Genomic DNA, 17,334 nt, shown 5'->3' with positions numbered 1-17,334 from the left:
AATTTCAGACAAGTCCTTGAAAAATGTGGCTAAAATCATCAAAATACAGAATATCAGGGGTACTGTTATATGGGCTCGTATATAAATCTCTCTTCCGGCGGTAAAGTACTACTGTCTGTATTCGTTTGAACTGTAGCGTGATTAAACAGCTGGAGTAGGCTAAATCGTCTTAAAATTTACGCTGATCAAGAATATTATGTTGTTGGGTCTAAAATTATTATTTCGATGAGTACAAACGGAATGACGAACTTAATATATCTCCATACTATGTATGGTGGAGGGTATAAAAATATTATTATTTTTGTTAAAAAATTTTTTCCTGTGAAATCCATAGGATTTTCTTTCTTTCCAAAAATCTGCCATTTTCATAAATTCATAAGACATTATTTCCCAACCTAAATTGCTTAAGACCTTTGAGTTGTGATACTAGTGCCTAAGGCCTTCCGCAAAATATAAAAATAAATATGAATTTGGACCGAAATCACTTAGAAAGCCGGCAAATAATATCCTTATTATTTTGAGTTGGTGGGAAAAGTGTATTGATGCATATAGATATAACCATAGAAGATAAAGGTTGGTTCCAAAGATATACGAAAGCTACAGATTTGAGGGAAAATGTTATGGAACTATTTTGACCAAATCGGAAACATGCATTCTTCTATTTACTTTGACAATCACGAAATCTTAATTAATAAACAAAACTCCTTTTATAATAAATAATGGAAAAAATAATTTCGGCATTGGGGTCTTTATGGTTAGAAATAACTGTTTTCTTCGGGCCGATTGCCATTATTTTAAAATTTATTTTTAACCCATTTTAGTTTTTAGATATTCTAACAGCAAATGAAATTAGTTTAAGTATCGTGAACATAACTTTTTCTTTAAGTTAATAGTCACCCCTATTACAGAATAAAAGGGAGTTCCCATTCACAAGGGAATAAGAGTTCACTCACAAAATAAATGTCGTGGGAATTGCAATTCACATTGATTTGCTATTACCAAATTATGGGAAAAAACAAAATCAGCTGATATTTCGAACATTAAATTATATTTGCTGATAACTGTGAAATGGTATGTCATTTTAGACATTTTCATTTTTTTCAAAAAAAAAAATCCCATGCAATTTCAAAGCGATAAATGTTACCAAAGGTATTCACATTATTCCACAACAAAACAATGGGAATTAGAACAAAATGTATGAGAATTTTTTTCATAATTGGGGTGAGTAATAATTTGTAATATAAAACAGGGCCCGGGGCTAACAACGAAGACGAGTTTCAACCTATCTTCTCTTGCTGTCAAAGGTTTTTTTTTACGGATAATCCATCAAAAAGACGAAAAACTAAACAAATTGTTTGTAAACATCAATCACTTTTAGTCTGCATAATTTGCTTAAATTGCGCTTAAATGATCTGCAGATAGAGACGAGCAACAGAGCGTCCAACACTGGTAAAAAAATCCTTTACAAACTTTGAGGACTCCTTAAAGATATACTTAAAACAAATCTTTCGAGTCTAGGCTTTAGCTAATAGTAATGAAATAAGTATAAAATATCAGTCTTTAGATTTTTAAGCCCAATTACCATCTCATTTATAAATGTTGTAAAATATGTTCCACGTCTAACATAGGTGCTTTGGATGTGAATAAAAAAAAAAAAACTAAAAGTCAAGTACCATATTAGATTGTCTATTCTTGTGTCAAGTGTCAGCGTATACTAGTTTAAGTGTAAGTGTTAGTTAGGCAGTCTTTCTGTGTTCTACCCTTACGTATGAAGTAATGGTCTCTATGTTCTTTTTATATATATTCATGCAATATTTCGCCAATATTCTAATTTTGTAATATTTAATATCTGTATTTGTTTTGAAAGTTAAAGCGGTTATTAATGCTTGAAATTAAAAACGTGAGATTTTTACATTCAGTTTTTTATTAATATTTTTACATGTAGTTTTGAGTTTTTTCTTTCAATCTATTATATTAAACTAATCTAAGAAAAATATATAATTATAAACACGTATACACGAAACAAAAAGGGGAAACAGTAATTTAAATATAACATTCATATATAATAGTTTTCTCGCACTTATAAATTCTATACACAGTATTACTAAAAATTTAATTGTAATGCAGATTGATATAAACTGAAAAGGAGAAAACAAACAGTTTAATTTCGTCCACATGAACGAATAAAGTTTCCCAAAGTGAAGTAAAGTTTGGCTCTAAACATAAGGCTTAATTAAATATGTGCAATAAATATGTAGGGTTATCGGGATCGGTCCAATGCAATCAATCAATAACGGCTAATGTGGAAATTAGAGGATAATCTATGTGGGGAAATATATGCTGAGGATTAAAGCATTAATAATGTGGTGTTGTTGCACCATCTCATTTAGATGGCTGGTGTTTCTGGCAACAATGAAGTGAAAAATGTTACAACAAATGTGGCGCATGTGGAAATCATCGATTCATTGTTGTCATTGGCGAACAACTTCACTTCCGCCTGCTGCATTTGAATTGTTAGCATTTGCTGGTTGGTCAGTATTATTAACCACTGCGGCCGGAGCATCGCCATTGTTTCATTGTCATTATTTTCGGGTGCTGCATTCGCTTGCTCTCTTGGGGTTGCTGCTGACCAACTCCTTGTCTAATTTGATCGACGGCAGCATTTTGAACTGCATTATTATTGCGGTTCAAGTTGTTATTATTCCGTTCATGGCGAAAACGAAAGACGCCAATGTGATATCTGAAATGTAGTTTAGATTATATTAATAGTCCCATGAATTACCTTTCTAATGCATTAACTTGACTTACAAATATATGCCACCTGCTATAATGACCACAGCTAAACAACGTAGGGGCGAGGAATTAAAATACAATATTGTCAAAAATAAGGCCAACCGAGTAATTGAAAATATATTGTCCAGCCAATCTCTATTATCGGCTTCCTCCTGCGGCATATTGGGAAACCGGGGTGCAGCAACTTGCGCCTGCGCGGGTTGCTGCTCTGGCTCCTGAGCCGGCTGTTGTTGTTCTGCAACGTATTAGCTGTCATTGTGGCATTTGGAGCCACGCTATGTATCACAGTTTGTGGAAATTGGGGTAAAAATGGATTTTGTGGAAATGCAGAAAAAGGCAGCAGTGCTGTTCTATTGCCATCGTCTGAAGTCCCACTCAAGTTGTTAGACCTGTAAATAATTTTTGAAATAGATTATGATATAATTAAACTAGTTATATACCCAAGTTTACTGGTGATCCCTAAAACAGAAATGGTACACGTACAAAAAGAAATGATGTACAAATAGTGCATTTGATATGCATAACTTATATTGTGTATATGTAAACAAATCGAAAATCTAGTTTTCTAAGGACATACGATGGTTAAATATCATCGGACTGCCGCTAGGTTGAGCGACGGTTGCATTAAACAATATGTGTTGGTTGAGAAAATAAAAGAAACAACCAGAATGGTGAACGATATTACAATTTAATCCCTCTAAATTATATACCTCCACCCTTTTCTACATTATGTTTTGAACTTACGCTCTTAAACACTGTTCCATATATTGGGTGTAGACTTGTTGCATCCATGTGTACATGGCGGCTTGCTGCATTGCCAGCGCTTGCATATTGTATTGGCTATAATCAGGAACTGTCAATGGAGGTCCAGCTCCGCCACTAGTAGTTGTAGATTGCGGCATATATTGAGAATAGTAGCCCATAGGATTTCTCTGATTTTGAATTCCATTTTGATTAGTAGATGTATTACCAACACTAGATGACGTATGCCTCTGACGTATTCCATCTTCAGATGCATGCTGTTAGATCCTGGGGAAGTTGACGAAGTTGGTTTGGATTTTTTCAAGGTAGCCGCTGCTGGAGGGACTGGAGGCAAGTTTTTCGGTGTATAAACCAAGTGAATTATATGATTGTGAGTATAAACGTCTTTGTAGCTGCGTATAACATCCTTCAGTTGCAAATTATCATTTAATAATTGACCAGAGTAGATTAACTTCTGATCTCCCACAGGCTAAAAAAATGGAATAGAAAATATTTAGAGTCATGTGAAGAAAATTAAGTTCAATAAAAGAAAACTAAGCAGAAACTATACTTCAAAAATATCGCCCACAATACCAGTGTTTTGATTGCATGTGAGCATACGTCAACTTATTGACTAACGAGATTCATTGATATTCAAGCCCTGCAATTACGTCTGGCATTTAATTTCTATCAAACACAATGTTATGGTGCCTTTTTCGGTGCGGAGAACGAATATTGAAACGTAGAAATTCTAGCAAATAGAAAACAGCCACTTGTCGATCTCTCGGCAAGTGTAAAAAATGATAAGAAAGCTTCTGATAAAAGCAAAACAAAAACACTTGAATAAACAAACATGTCATTTGTTTTATAAACAACAATACTAGGTAAAGAAATGCTTTAGTTTTCAAAAGAAAATAATTTATTACATTGGAACTAATGTTATGTTGAAGCCTAAAGCCGACGTTTCTGGCCCGAAGCTATTTCTGAAATGACAGGTCACACATATCCAGATCTATAAAAATGGTTTGTACACTTTTCAAATGAATATGCATTGAAATCAATCTATGTTTATATACTTCATGAAATTTCTTCTAGTAGATACGGGAAAGACAACAGCTGTGATAAACAAAACAAAATAATATGCACACTTCCAGTTTTATTCGCCAATATGCATAAAACTGGTTAAATACAATAAATAAATATAAACAGTAAACAAATTATCAATTCATTTTTACTCAGCATGCCTACAACATACTTCCAATAAAATTGTGTTTTTTAAAGCATAAGTTGTGAATTTGCAACATTATATACCCTACCTTTTATATAGTATAATTATATATTGCAATACTTACCGGTTTACTGGGATAAACCAATGCCAAATGGGACTTTAGTCTCTTTACCGTCCAAGAAAGGTCGCTTTCGATTATTTGGTCGTCATATTGCTGATTGGAAGCTTTAATCAAGAGTTTAACATATGATGGTGATTTATTGGTGGGTGCAACATCCATTACTTGTTTGCTTCTGAAAAATTAAAAAAAAAAATAATATTTACATTGGCTTAAAATACTCTTTCCACAACTTGTAGCACTAATGAGCCATCTGTAGATGTGATTACGTTGAGTTAACAATGCAAAACTTGAGCATTTCTCAATTTCGAAATAAAAAAGATGACAAAAATCTGAACAAAAAAAAATTAAATACGGCTAAAAGTAATCGTCGTGAAATTGTCCACAAAAAACGATTGGCATACATCACATCACATTCGTTACTAACCAGTATTTTCAATCTTCGGATCGGAGTTACACAAGTATATAAGAAAAAACTAATGAAGTAATGTTTTTCTAAACGTAAACATCGGGAACCAATTTTGAACAAGAAATCGATGAAGAGATTTTGATTTGGCGAATTCTGTTAGCATATCCAACAAACATAAAATATTATGGCATCCCTGGACAATTCACAATTCGTAAAATTAACTTGATTGCTAAAAAATAAATTTGTTGGCGATTCCAATCGCTGAACCCTTAATCCCAACAACAGCTACAACTTATCTAATGCAATATTTCGAAAGACATTTCATGTTTTAGTTACGAATGTTTTGTTAACTTTGACGTCAGACGAACAAGACTTTCACTGGCAAATACTAAATTGCAGTGTTATCTGAGTGCATCGCATTATATTATCTAATATTATTAAATTTTTAAGAATAACGATGGTTCACTAATGTTACACCGTGCTCAATATCCACAAGATGATCAATAAAGTATTGTAAATGTATGCAATTTATTTACCCCGCAACTTGAAAAGCAGCCGAGGATGAATTGTTGGTGTCATCCATTGTGTCGCAGCTTTGTTTTTATTTTTGTCCTCAGAACGGTATTCCAATAAAGTCGCTCGCTTGCTGACTCCGTACAAAATTAATTAACGCAGTTGACAAAACGAAATTTTTCCGTCGAATAAATCTGCTTTTACTATCTTTGTTTTTATAGTTTTCCACTCTGTTTCACTCTCTCGCTCTTCCACACACTCCCTCTTGTTGGTAATCACTTGTTATGTTCTCAAAATAAATTGATTGACGTGAATGTGTATATGCGAGTGTTGTGACTCTTCCTCTGCTATTAGCTGTCAACTTTCTTGTTTTTTTTCCTCTGGTACTATGTGTTATGTTATCAAATTTTCTTTATATTTTGTCGTATTCGAAGTTTTTCGTGTCGTACTAATATTTTCACTGTCGCGGCAAATTGCGAAAAGTTTATTATTAAATTTTCCGTCTGTATTTATCCATATACACAATTAAAATCACAGGAAAATTTTGTTCCGATGCGAAGATGAAAAAATTCCGTCACTTGTTTCCTCTGTCACTTGACGTTTCTTTATTTTATTTTCACTACATGTTAGTGTTGCCAATCTATTTGGGGATTGTTGAACTTTGATATCAATTTATTTACACTTTTTAGTTTAATTTATTGCAATTAATGCAGCAATTCTTATCTAGTAAGCCTTGTGTCTTGACGGATCCAAGTTTAATGAACACATTCAACTTTTATATTACACCGAAAAATATCCTCCCCATCGGCACACATACGCATATAAATGATTGACTCGGTAGAGTTTCCAAATTAGACAAATTTCTCTCAACCGGTCTACTATACCATGGCAGAAGAATACAGGTAGATGCATCAACGCTTGGGAGCATTGATATGTCAAAAAAATTTAAATGTTTTTTCAAATATAAGTAGAATTTTATTTGTTTTCTTATACTACGTCATTCGGAGGCTATTATAATTCGCGTTTTTCAACAATTTTTACAAATTTAAATAACTTTTCATTCAACATTTTCAATTCCAAAATTGGTTTGACAGTTCATTGTCCCAGCAGATGTGTCGACGCGTCTACCTATATTCTTCTACCATGTACTATACCAAGAGCACAGCTGATTTTTAGTGCCATTTGTCAATATTCTTTAATTTTTTTCGGAAGGTTATTGTGGACTTATTTACTGAATGAAAATGTTAACTACGAAAATATAAAAAATCGTCCAAAAATTGATGATGGGCGCAGCAAAGTTCTTTGACATATAGAGATCAAAATAGCTGGATTTTTTTGTTTTATTTATTTATTTTATACAAAGAAGGTCCCGAATACCAATTATTCATGTTTTTTATGGGAATCAGGGTATTTACGGACAACACGGGTTTTACAGTTGTTTTGGTTTTGAATCCCTACATTCTTTTGACCATTTGTAAACATGCGATTGGCTACTTTTTCTGCATGCATGTAAAAATTTATATGACGTGTAATTATAAATGCAGCTGTATTGGTGTTCTTTACAAATACAAAAATATGATGTGAGGACCTTGTAAAATTAAAAATTTAATAAAAATAATTGAATTTCATCTGACTCCACACACAAAACACATCATGAGAACGGCAAAAACGGATTTAAATTGTAGTTTGTCTCCTCGTATCTTGTATATTCAATAATATGGCATCTCTATTGTTTCATGACAATTGTTAAGACGAACTTGAAATAGTACGGATAGTTATGGTCAATATTAAAGTACGTTTACATACAAAATATCTACCCGGATTAAGACCACAAATACATTTACTGTACTTTATAATTCTGGTAGTACCAACCATGGTACAATAAGGAGGTAGAACAGCTTCGTAAAACTAAAGAAATACAGCCCTGAGGCTATGCCCGCTTTCTGTCAAACTCATTCAAAATTTTATATTTTTGTTTTTTCATACTTTCCCTCATATTTTAATGAGTCAAATAGCGCGAACAATGAATGAAATGACCAGATTTTCTCTCAAAAACATGATCCAAACTGTTCAGTCTTTCAATTTCATGGCTGGTTGATAACTTTAATATGCGAGCCGCAATGTACATGTCTTCCAATTATTGGTTTTGGAAAAATTATTTATCATTTTCAAAACAATAAATACATACAAAAAAATGGCAGAAGTCGGGCACACTTAGACAAAAATTGTAAACAGCTGATAGCTCTACCTTACCTTTTTATTGTACCATGGTAACAACAAGGAATACTATTCTGATTCTTACCATGGCACAATAAGAAGGTAGAACAGACTCATTAAAAGTTATGTACAACAAGTTTTTTCCATATTTTTCAATTTTTTTCTCTTTTTTAAAATGAGTTAAATAGCGAAGGCTGTATTTCTGTAATTTTACGAAGCTTAAAAATTTACTTACATTTTGTTGGCTATTAGTTTATCTTTTGCTCTTTGATTACAATCACAATAATTTTGACATTGCATTTGGTAGTCAGGTCGTTTGGCAGGGGACCTTATACTTGAGCAATGAGGTCGGCCAAGAAAACTATATTGACAACAAACTTAGTATTTTGATTTCAAAAGAAATTCAAAAAATTCAAGATGCCTGGGAATTAAACATTTATAACCATGGTAGAATAAAAAGGTAAAGTCATCCAATCATATAACATTTTTTTTAATTATTCATTTGGCAACATTGTCAAAATTTATATTTACAAATCCATTGTATACACACAAATCAGAGATGGGAACCTATTTTTATACAGTGAAATTTGACAAGGTAAGTTACGGAAAATGCAGAGATGGGAATGCTTATTTAAAATGACTTTACCTTCTTAGTTTTACCATGTTTATAACAAAAGGGAACAACAATTTATATAATCAGTTTCTTAATTTTTGTGTGATAGAATTTTAAGTTTCTAATATATATTTATTTATTTTTAAAAATATATATTCAATCTATCCGCAAATAAAAGAAATTAAGAACACAAAAATTAAAAATGAATCGAAAAACAAAAAAATTGTGCTTGCGTTTTTCAAAATAAATATGTTTTAAAATGTCCGGAAGGAGAATAAGAGTTGCAAGTGATTGCAAGAAGAAATTGGTCCAGCAAAAATTTGCAAACTTTCAGCGAAAGAACTGCCAAGTCGCTGATCTTTTGTTAACAGACGACTTCCAGTAACAATTTCCAACAATTGTTATAAATTTGAGGGTAACCAGACACACCTAATAAATTTTTTATAAAAAAGAGAAATTGTACAAAGGAAACATTTTTTCTTTTATATTTTCACAGAACAAGAATCCATCCCACTTCTGCAATTTTTGTTATTTTCTTTGTCCAAATCGCCACATCTGTAGGTTTGGTTGCTCAACTACAAGAAACTAGGAAAAATGCAACTCTGTACCTGAGTCGTATAGTGTCAAATTTACACATGCAAAAATTGGTCTTGATTATTTTCCATTTTTTTTAACAAAATTCTTGCATTGGAAAGTCCACAAAACATGAGTGAATGAATGAATGAGTTATTCTTCAAAATTAAACCTTATATAGTAACACTATATCCCCTTATCCCAAAATTGTACAATTTGTTGGCCGTTAACGTCGAAAATTTGAATTTCTTTTGGAACTGAATTTAAAATAATTTGACATTATTTTACTTTTTATTTACAGCAATACATGAACATGTATTAATTGTGAATATGGTTTGACAGACAACATTGTATTTAGGAGGGAGATTTGTTCTACTTTTGCAATTGTGCCATGAGAGAGGACGATTTTTAATTTGATGGCCAAATATTAAAAAATCGAGATTTCCATAACATGAAGCCCCATTGGCAAAATAAAGTTTTATAAGGGAGATCCGCCAAAAAATTGACATCGATTTCGAACCACCCCACTTTTTAAGTTTATTTCAATAGGTATTTAAAATTCCACCCATTTAGTAAATCAAACAACTTTGTTGATATTTGAAATTGATTTTTGTTTTATATTATTTATTGTTTTGTTTTCATTGTAAAATATTTAAATTTATTGAATACGTAAATTACGTCGGGTATGCAGTATGCAAGATTTGATTTATTACTTATGACTTACAATGATGGATATTTTGACGACATAGTACATATGTACGTATGAAATTAGTGCTTAGTTAGAACAAAACGAAAATTTGGAAAAAAGTAAACAAAAATTATCTACAACGTATCATCATGTCGCGCAATAAAACGTCTTGTATTTGTTGCTAGAATTATGTATAAAAAATATAAAATTATATGTTTTTGACAATTGGGTAATTATTGTGATTACCACTTACAAGTTATTGGCTTCTCCCATTGTTATCTCTTCAATATATTCCACTTCCGGAAGTTTAAAAAACTAAGACTACAAACGTGCTTCTACGTACTTCACATAATGCTCCTGGTCGTTTATATCTGGCTTTATATCAGTATTTGGTATTTAAAATTCTTGTGTCACCTTTTATAGTTAGTAATCCTTAAGCAGTTTAAAATTAAATTTTATCATTCCTATTGCAACGGCGTAAATTTTTTTGTTTATCACGCTGGTTGTAAGTTTAAAATAAACTTATACTCGTGTATCAACTTCATATCATAGTTAAAATGTTTGCAATTTTCTATTGTCACATACCTACTACGCCATTGTATTTCTACATATTCCTATACCTTCTAATCCATTCGTTTATTTAAGGAATCCGGATTCTTACAGTATAAAATTGCAATACAATAAAAACATATTTATAAACAAGAGGAAGTTTCAGAAATTTAATTAAACATAAATTAAACATCACATAAATTCATTACAAAAGTTTTGCTTTAGTTTATCTGTTCAATATACAAATACAATATTTAACATGCAAAAAAAAAAAAGAATAAAAATAAAAACAAACATTAAAAGAAAATGGTTTAATAATTTAATTATTTTCTTATAGCAGCCAAATCAATGATCCATAAAAATATTTAAACGAATTAGTTTCGTTTATTTTGGGGTTTAAAATCTAGTTTCAAAATTGCGTTTGTTGTTCAGTTGTAGTAGCTGATAATTGGAGTTCTTTGTATTTGATAGTAATTTCATGTGTACTTCTCTACTTTAAAACGTTTCGCTATTGAATTAATACGTATTAATAATATTCAGTTTTGTGTTCAGCAGCATTTTGCTAAGCAAACGCTTTAATATCGAAGAAAATTGTTATGTGCACACAAAAAAGAATATTTAATTTTGGCAATTAGTTTCCGTTTCATTTTCAAATAGTTTGCAAACCTCAAATGTTGCATCAAAACCATTGTCGAACCTGTAAAATAAATATAAGGTAAGATTAAACAATGTTAAAAATTGTATTATTTGAAGAATAAAATTGCAAGTATGAAATAAGATATTATATTTATTTTTTCTTTTTTTGCAAAAACACATTGAGAATCTCATACCACTTTCATTATCACTAATAGTTAAATTTATCGTGATTGGACATATATCACATAGCATTACCCTTTAAAGGGATCAGCTCATTTTGTGTGCATATATAATTTTATATTGTTACAAATTGGCCCCATTTTGCTGTGGAAGAAGCTGTCAGTCTGTCTGGAGAGCAAGTTTCAAATTTTTCAATCGAACAATTAACAGGCCATAACATTGTGTCCATATCAGATCATTTTATGATTATGGATAAACTAAATAACTATGTCAGACTACATAATAACAATTTGATGCACTCCGCTTACAGTCTGCCGACCGTTAAGGGTTCTAATAACAACTCAGTCCTTAAAAGGTTTTAATACAAATTGACAGAAAAATTGTCATGTTGTGGAAATACTGGAGCCAACACATATACAGCTCTACAGGCCTGACGGAAATATTCAGAAAATAACATATGTTTTTGTATTGTAAAAATATTCCACTAGTCCTAGAGATATTTAGATCTCAATTCTAGATTACAGTGAAGTGTACAATGAACTATAATGTTACAATTAATATACATAGATTCGGGCTTTTTTATTGCATTATACTTACATCTTAATAGGCTAATAAAAATCACGATAATATAGCTACACTACGCCTAGGTCCACCTTGGCTTATGTTGTCCATAGACGACCATTTCTTAATGCCATTCTTCAAAGCTTCTGCAGTAACCTTATCTTGCATTACTCGTGACATTGCTTCCAGTTTCTGTGCCCTCTCTTTGGACAGAGGCTCAGTGGGGAATGACAGTTCATTGGCTTCGGCCAGAGTTCGCAAGTCAAAGTAGTACTTGGCATATACTGATGATGGAACATTGATGTTAAATTGCAAAAGTTCTAAGAATTGCCTTTCCAGCTCATTCATATCCTCGACTGTAATGTCTTTAAGGATTTGACAGTAGTCTACGTTCCATACCGCTTGATCATCCCATACCTTGGAGGCCAGCAGAATGGCGCCTAAAACGAAAATGGAAGTAAAATAAGTAAACAAAAAATGTGAAGCACACTTTAGATGCATACCCAAAACCATGCGCTTCCAATTGCAAGGAGCTATATCCAGTTCTGCATAAGTTAACAGACGTTCCAAATAGACTAGAGTTATGATGGCACACTCAGCAGTTAACTGGGCCGCATTGAATAGAGTACGTACAAACTTATATATTTGTCTGTGTTCGGGATTGTGCGAATCATAATCATTGGGAACGGGATCATGTGTCAGGGGATGTAGTTTCTCGTCAAAAATATCTAGACGTCTGTCAAATTGACGATTTTTTATGTGATAATAAATGGCTAGAGAAACACATTTGACGGTGTTCTTTAAATTCGGTTGGGACACTGTACTGTCATCCAAGTATATCGTGGAACACGAAGAAGACTTTTTCAAGCCACCGGAAGAATTGTGCTGTGCTATTTGGTGCTGAGATCGTTTGCGTGTAATGCCCCCGTTTTCCACTTTTGAACGTTCGAGAAACATTGTGGCTGCGGTAGGGTCAACAGAAGGGTCTTCTTCTCCCTCTGTCGCCTCGCGTTCTGATATATGCTGTAGAGTTTGTGAATTGTCCACCATTTCTGGATTGTGGTGTATGGCAGCGGTAGATGCTGTGTGAACTACACTATCTGTTAGATGATGTTGCGAGGTGTGTTGGTGTATATGATGACGTTCCTCATAGACGGGCGGTATATCTTTGGACTTTCGGTCCGATTGTGGACTCGAGTAGGCACAACATGAATTTTTATTACCCATTTTAATGCGTAATCTGTAGCTTTATGTAGTTGTTGTGGTAGTATTTCAGATGTGTTCGTAATACTAAGGATTTAAATAAGTTTTCGATTTTCTTTTTAAAGTTATATCTTAATAGAAGTATTCTGGACTAATAAATGCAATCAATGTCTTTCTTGTTCTCTTTTTTGATGTCAACGAATTCCACTGGACATATACGTGGAGTCTTCTCTTTATTCACACGTGATTAGTGGTTCTAAAAAACAGTAGAATAATAATTATTACATTTTAAAATAAATATAAACATGCAAGGAATATTAGTTAGGTCCAAAATATTAATATAAATATACTGCAACTACTTTAAACCATAGTATTTTGTTCCTTCGTATTTCATACTACGTTTGACATTCTCAACCTTTTTGTAAAGATATATTTTTTTTACTACAACCAATCCCTGTATTTCCGTAGTTTCCTATTTATTTGTGTGAACCAAACAGTATTACGAGTTTAATATGCCACCAATCTCTTATCCGAGTTATAGAGTTTAACGTTACAAAGAGTGAATACGTATCCTTATGCAAGCTTAACAAGTTTTATGACTTTGTTCATACATTTTTTAAAGATCTTATCAAAGACAGCTATTTAAAGGAACCCCATAAGTAGCATTCGCTCCTCATAATTACAATCAACCGATAATTTAAATAACTGTATATTGATACAAATGGACTTAGCGACATTCTGCTGAACCACTGGCGTCATAGAATATGTTTACATGAATGGAGATAACTTTATACAGTTTGAATGGTTTACTCGGCGACCATACTTGTAAACAGTAGCAGCTACACACAGCCACACAATTAATTTTAAAAGACTCGCCGACTACCTACTTTTTATGGCATTTCCTTTATATGCTGGAGACAGCAACACTTACAATATATAATCTGCTACTCCAACCGTTCACCCACTTGTGATCAGATGTTTTAAGATGCACAGATGCAGACACAAAAGAGAAAGAACAGAGAAACCAAGTACCAGCAAAGTTAGGTCAACATTGCACACTTACATTAACAATATGTGAAAAGCAACAGAACAGTTGCGGCCACGCAAATAGCTGCAGTTACTGCAGAATTTTAAGTTACATTTATTCTGCTCAAATATAAATATTAGTTGTTTTAGGAGGCAGTCCTCTGTGCAGGCAGACGTGACTGTCATTAGAAGATTGAAATGGATCGAAAGCCATGATATCAATGTACCAATTGATTAACCAATTTTTATAAAGATAGAACAAGCATATACTTAAGCCTCCCTAAACTCCTTTCTTTTGAATGAACGTAACAGCGGCAGAATACGTGTTGTACTGAGACCTTGTCTTAGAGTGTGTACATAACAAGATCAACAAATGGCTGGCACTAACAAATTTGATAAGAATTTCATAATTAAATAATGGAATTAAACAAATATTTATTCATGGGGTACCACGTAGAGCAGAAAACCTGAACACAATATCATTAGAGAAATTTGCAATTCGCTGGAAAAAGAACATGTGAAACTTACCAGTCACCAAATTTTGTCATCGCTTGTAGGCTTAACCCAACGTCGCCGTCGCCTATGTACATATGTATTTATTATTTGGGTGGGGGTGGGGCGTCTGAACGGTACTAGAATATGATTATTTGGCGGAGGAGTGTAGAATATTTAAAAATTGCAGAACTCAACAACTAGACGATGTTTCTCTCAATGAAAAACAGCTTCTTGGTAATAATCCAGCCTTGTAGGTTGTAACATTTACAGTTTGTTTTCTAAGATTGTTGTAGCTCTTCAATGGTCTCAAGTCGGACACCCACTGATTATTACCCCTTTATATTTTTTACACAGATTTATATCGAGCCATAATATATGCCTTTGATATTACCGACTACTCATGGCGTTTTATACAATAATTTAGTTATTTTTTGAAAATTCTCGTTGAAAAACTATTCTTCGCTTATTTTGTCTTTGGTATTTTTTCTTCGATTCTAGCGGTGTCAAATTAGCGATGAAAAGTCGATAACATTCGCAAAATACATCGCAGATCGCATTGCCAACTATAATAATAATCGGATTTGCGATTATCGATTATTAAACTTACTGGCAGCACTTAAAATTTAAGATACGTTTACAGAACTGAGTGCTAGCCCCTCTGGATTTAATACATTTAGTTGATTAATCAAAAAATTATTCAATCCCGTCGAAAAACAATCACATGATTGCATGACTTTATCTTCCTAACACTCATTTATAATAGATTCATTGGGTTAACCTAGTGCGTTTAAATACACCCTTAGGAGGATATAAATGCCGCTCATCTGATGTTTTGTAACATATACATAATTATTCATTATAAAAATTATATAGTGATTATTCACATTGGTGACCTTCTGCAAGGAAAGTGATACCTCTTCCAATGTATTATAAGGGGCAAAATAAATTTGGTCTGTTCCAGAACTGCATGAATATTAAAGTTTTTACTACTATAAACGAATTTCCCTTAATGATAACGAAAAAAATTTCAAAACTTGTAGATTCTGGCAGGTTCTGGAACAGAGCTATAGTAAGTATTTTTTTACTGGGAAAATTTCCCCAGTAAGAATTATCCAGTAACAGCAACTGTTCAATACTCAGTTCTTTTGTAAACAATCTATTTCTGAAGGAAAAAGCTCTTGAATTTATCAACAAAAATGGATAAATAAAACGTAAGTAAAGATGAAAACAAAAAATAAAGAGTGGATGATGAGATATTTGGTTCACTTAGGAGAACACCATCACCCACGCTTATATCATTTGGAGATCCAGGAAAAATAGATATTTGTTGCAGACGGTTATTATTAATTTTTCGTAATGAAAATATAAAAACAATAAACTGCATAAACATATTTATGTTGTTAAGATTTGCTCCAAAGTTGTTTTTAGCGAGCAGCTGTTACCTTACAAATGTTCGAAAAAATTCGAAATGCCGTCCGTTTATTTTTTGCATTTTCTCTCTCTCGAGAGAAAGCATATACAAATTAAGATATAGACAACGAAAATTTAGTTTAGTCTTTTTTTCCAGGTGGCTCTCATCATGTTTTGCATAGTCAACATGCTCATTTACGCGTTCAAGCCACTCGACTTCGAAAACACATTTCATCGTTTTTCAAGAATTTCACTTTATTATTCCGGAATTTTTTGATGTCATCTCGTAATTTTCACATTTATTTTATTATGAAACAATTTCCAACTGACAAATATCCTACAGTTTTTGTTATTTTTAACGTTTTAGAATTGAGTGACTTCAATATTCCCACTCAAACCCCTGAAACGATATAGACGACATCTGCTGATTCGATTTTTTTCGAAGATAAACAGTGAGAGCATTTCGTTGTCTATATTTTCATTTGTCTATGGAGAAAGTCGTATTTTTTTTTGTAACTTCTTAGTAAATGTTACTGTCAAACTATACAGGTATATTCACAGCGGAACTGGGTGCTGTAAAAAGGGCCATAGTCCAAGCCAAACAATATATAAAGACCCTCCAAAACAAAAGAAGATTCTAAACTGATATGACAGTGTAAGATCGTCGTTTTCGCCGATAAGATAAGATTAGTACTCATATAGCAGAGACGCCCTGTTTTCATTTCGTCTTACAATATTGACAGTCTTCGTCCAAGGATTAACTTAAATCCAGATTTATGTAGATCCGATTGTATTTTTCTAGCCCGACTCAGGATTGGCAAATGCTTATTTAACACTCGCTACTATTTTGAAAATACAATTCCAGCTCGATGTTCGATCTGTGGTGCGCTTATGAACGTTGAACATATTCTAGTAGAATGTCATCACTCTGCAATCAATTTGGGCATCAGATAAATACTCGATTTCATATCCCTAGAAAATACAATGCTTTCTGTGGTCAGCTTATCAAAGTTGAAAATATTCTAGTAGAATGTCAAAACTCTGCAATCAATTTTGGTTTCAAAAATTCTCGATTGTTCCACTAAAGTGTTTTTACATGGATCCGTTCAGCACTAAATATTCTTAATGTTCGTGATATCTAATTCAGATTCATACAATTTGTATGTTGTAATTCTAACTACATAGAATTTTATAAGAAACCTGTTCATATAAAAAAATTACCATACGCATAATGTCGTCTATGTTGTTTCAGGGGAATGAGTGCAAATATTGAAGTCACTCAATCCTAAAGTATTAAAAATATCAACAACTGAAGAATATTTCATATATTCCAGAATAAAATATAACTGTAAATTACGTGATGCGCAAATAATCAAAATTA

General features: G+C 32.6%; 1 protein-coding gene and 1 pseudogene across 1 annotated transcript; both read right to left on the bottom strand.

Moving 5' to 3' along the window:
• Window positions 1-2,344: 2,344 nt before the first annotated feature.
• Window positions 2,345-6,628, bottom strand: LOC131805481 (homocysteine-responsive endoplasmic reticulum-resident ubiquitin-like domain member 2 protein; annotated as a pseudogene).
• A 3,956-nt stretch (window positions 6,629-10,584) lies between these two features.
• LOC131805499 (cyclin-Y-like) lies at window positions 10,585-15,059 on the bottom strand. Its single transcript, XM_059128702.1, has 4 exons — window positions 14,577-15,059; window positions 12,323-13,278; window positions 11,856-12,259; window positions 10,585-11,139 (listed from the first exon to the last, which is right to left on the bottom strand). The coding sequence occupies exons 2-3, from the start codon at window positions 13,044-13,046 to the stop codon at window positions 11,877-11,879; spliced, it is 1,107 nt and encodes a 368-aa protein (XP_058984685.1). The 5' UTR covers window positions 13,047-13,278; window positions 14,577-15,059; the 3' UTR covers window positions 10,585-11,139; window positions 11,856-11,876.
• Window positions 15,060-17,334: the final 2,275 nt, after the last annotated feature.

The sequence above is a fragment of the Musca domestica genome, unplaced genomic scaffold (assembly GCF_030504385.1).
Source record: "Musca domestica strain aabys unplaced genomic scaffold, Musca_domestica.polishedcontigs.V.1.1 57, whole genome shotgun sequence".
Classification (NCBI taxonomy): Eukaryota; Metazoa; Arthropoda; class Insecta; order Diptera; family Muscidae; genus Musca; species Musca domestica.
The sequence above is the reverse complement of the archived record's forward strand: the minus strand, read 5'-3'. Positions and strand labels throughout refer to the sequence as shown.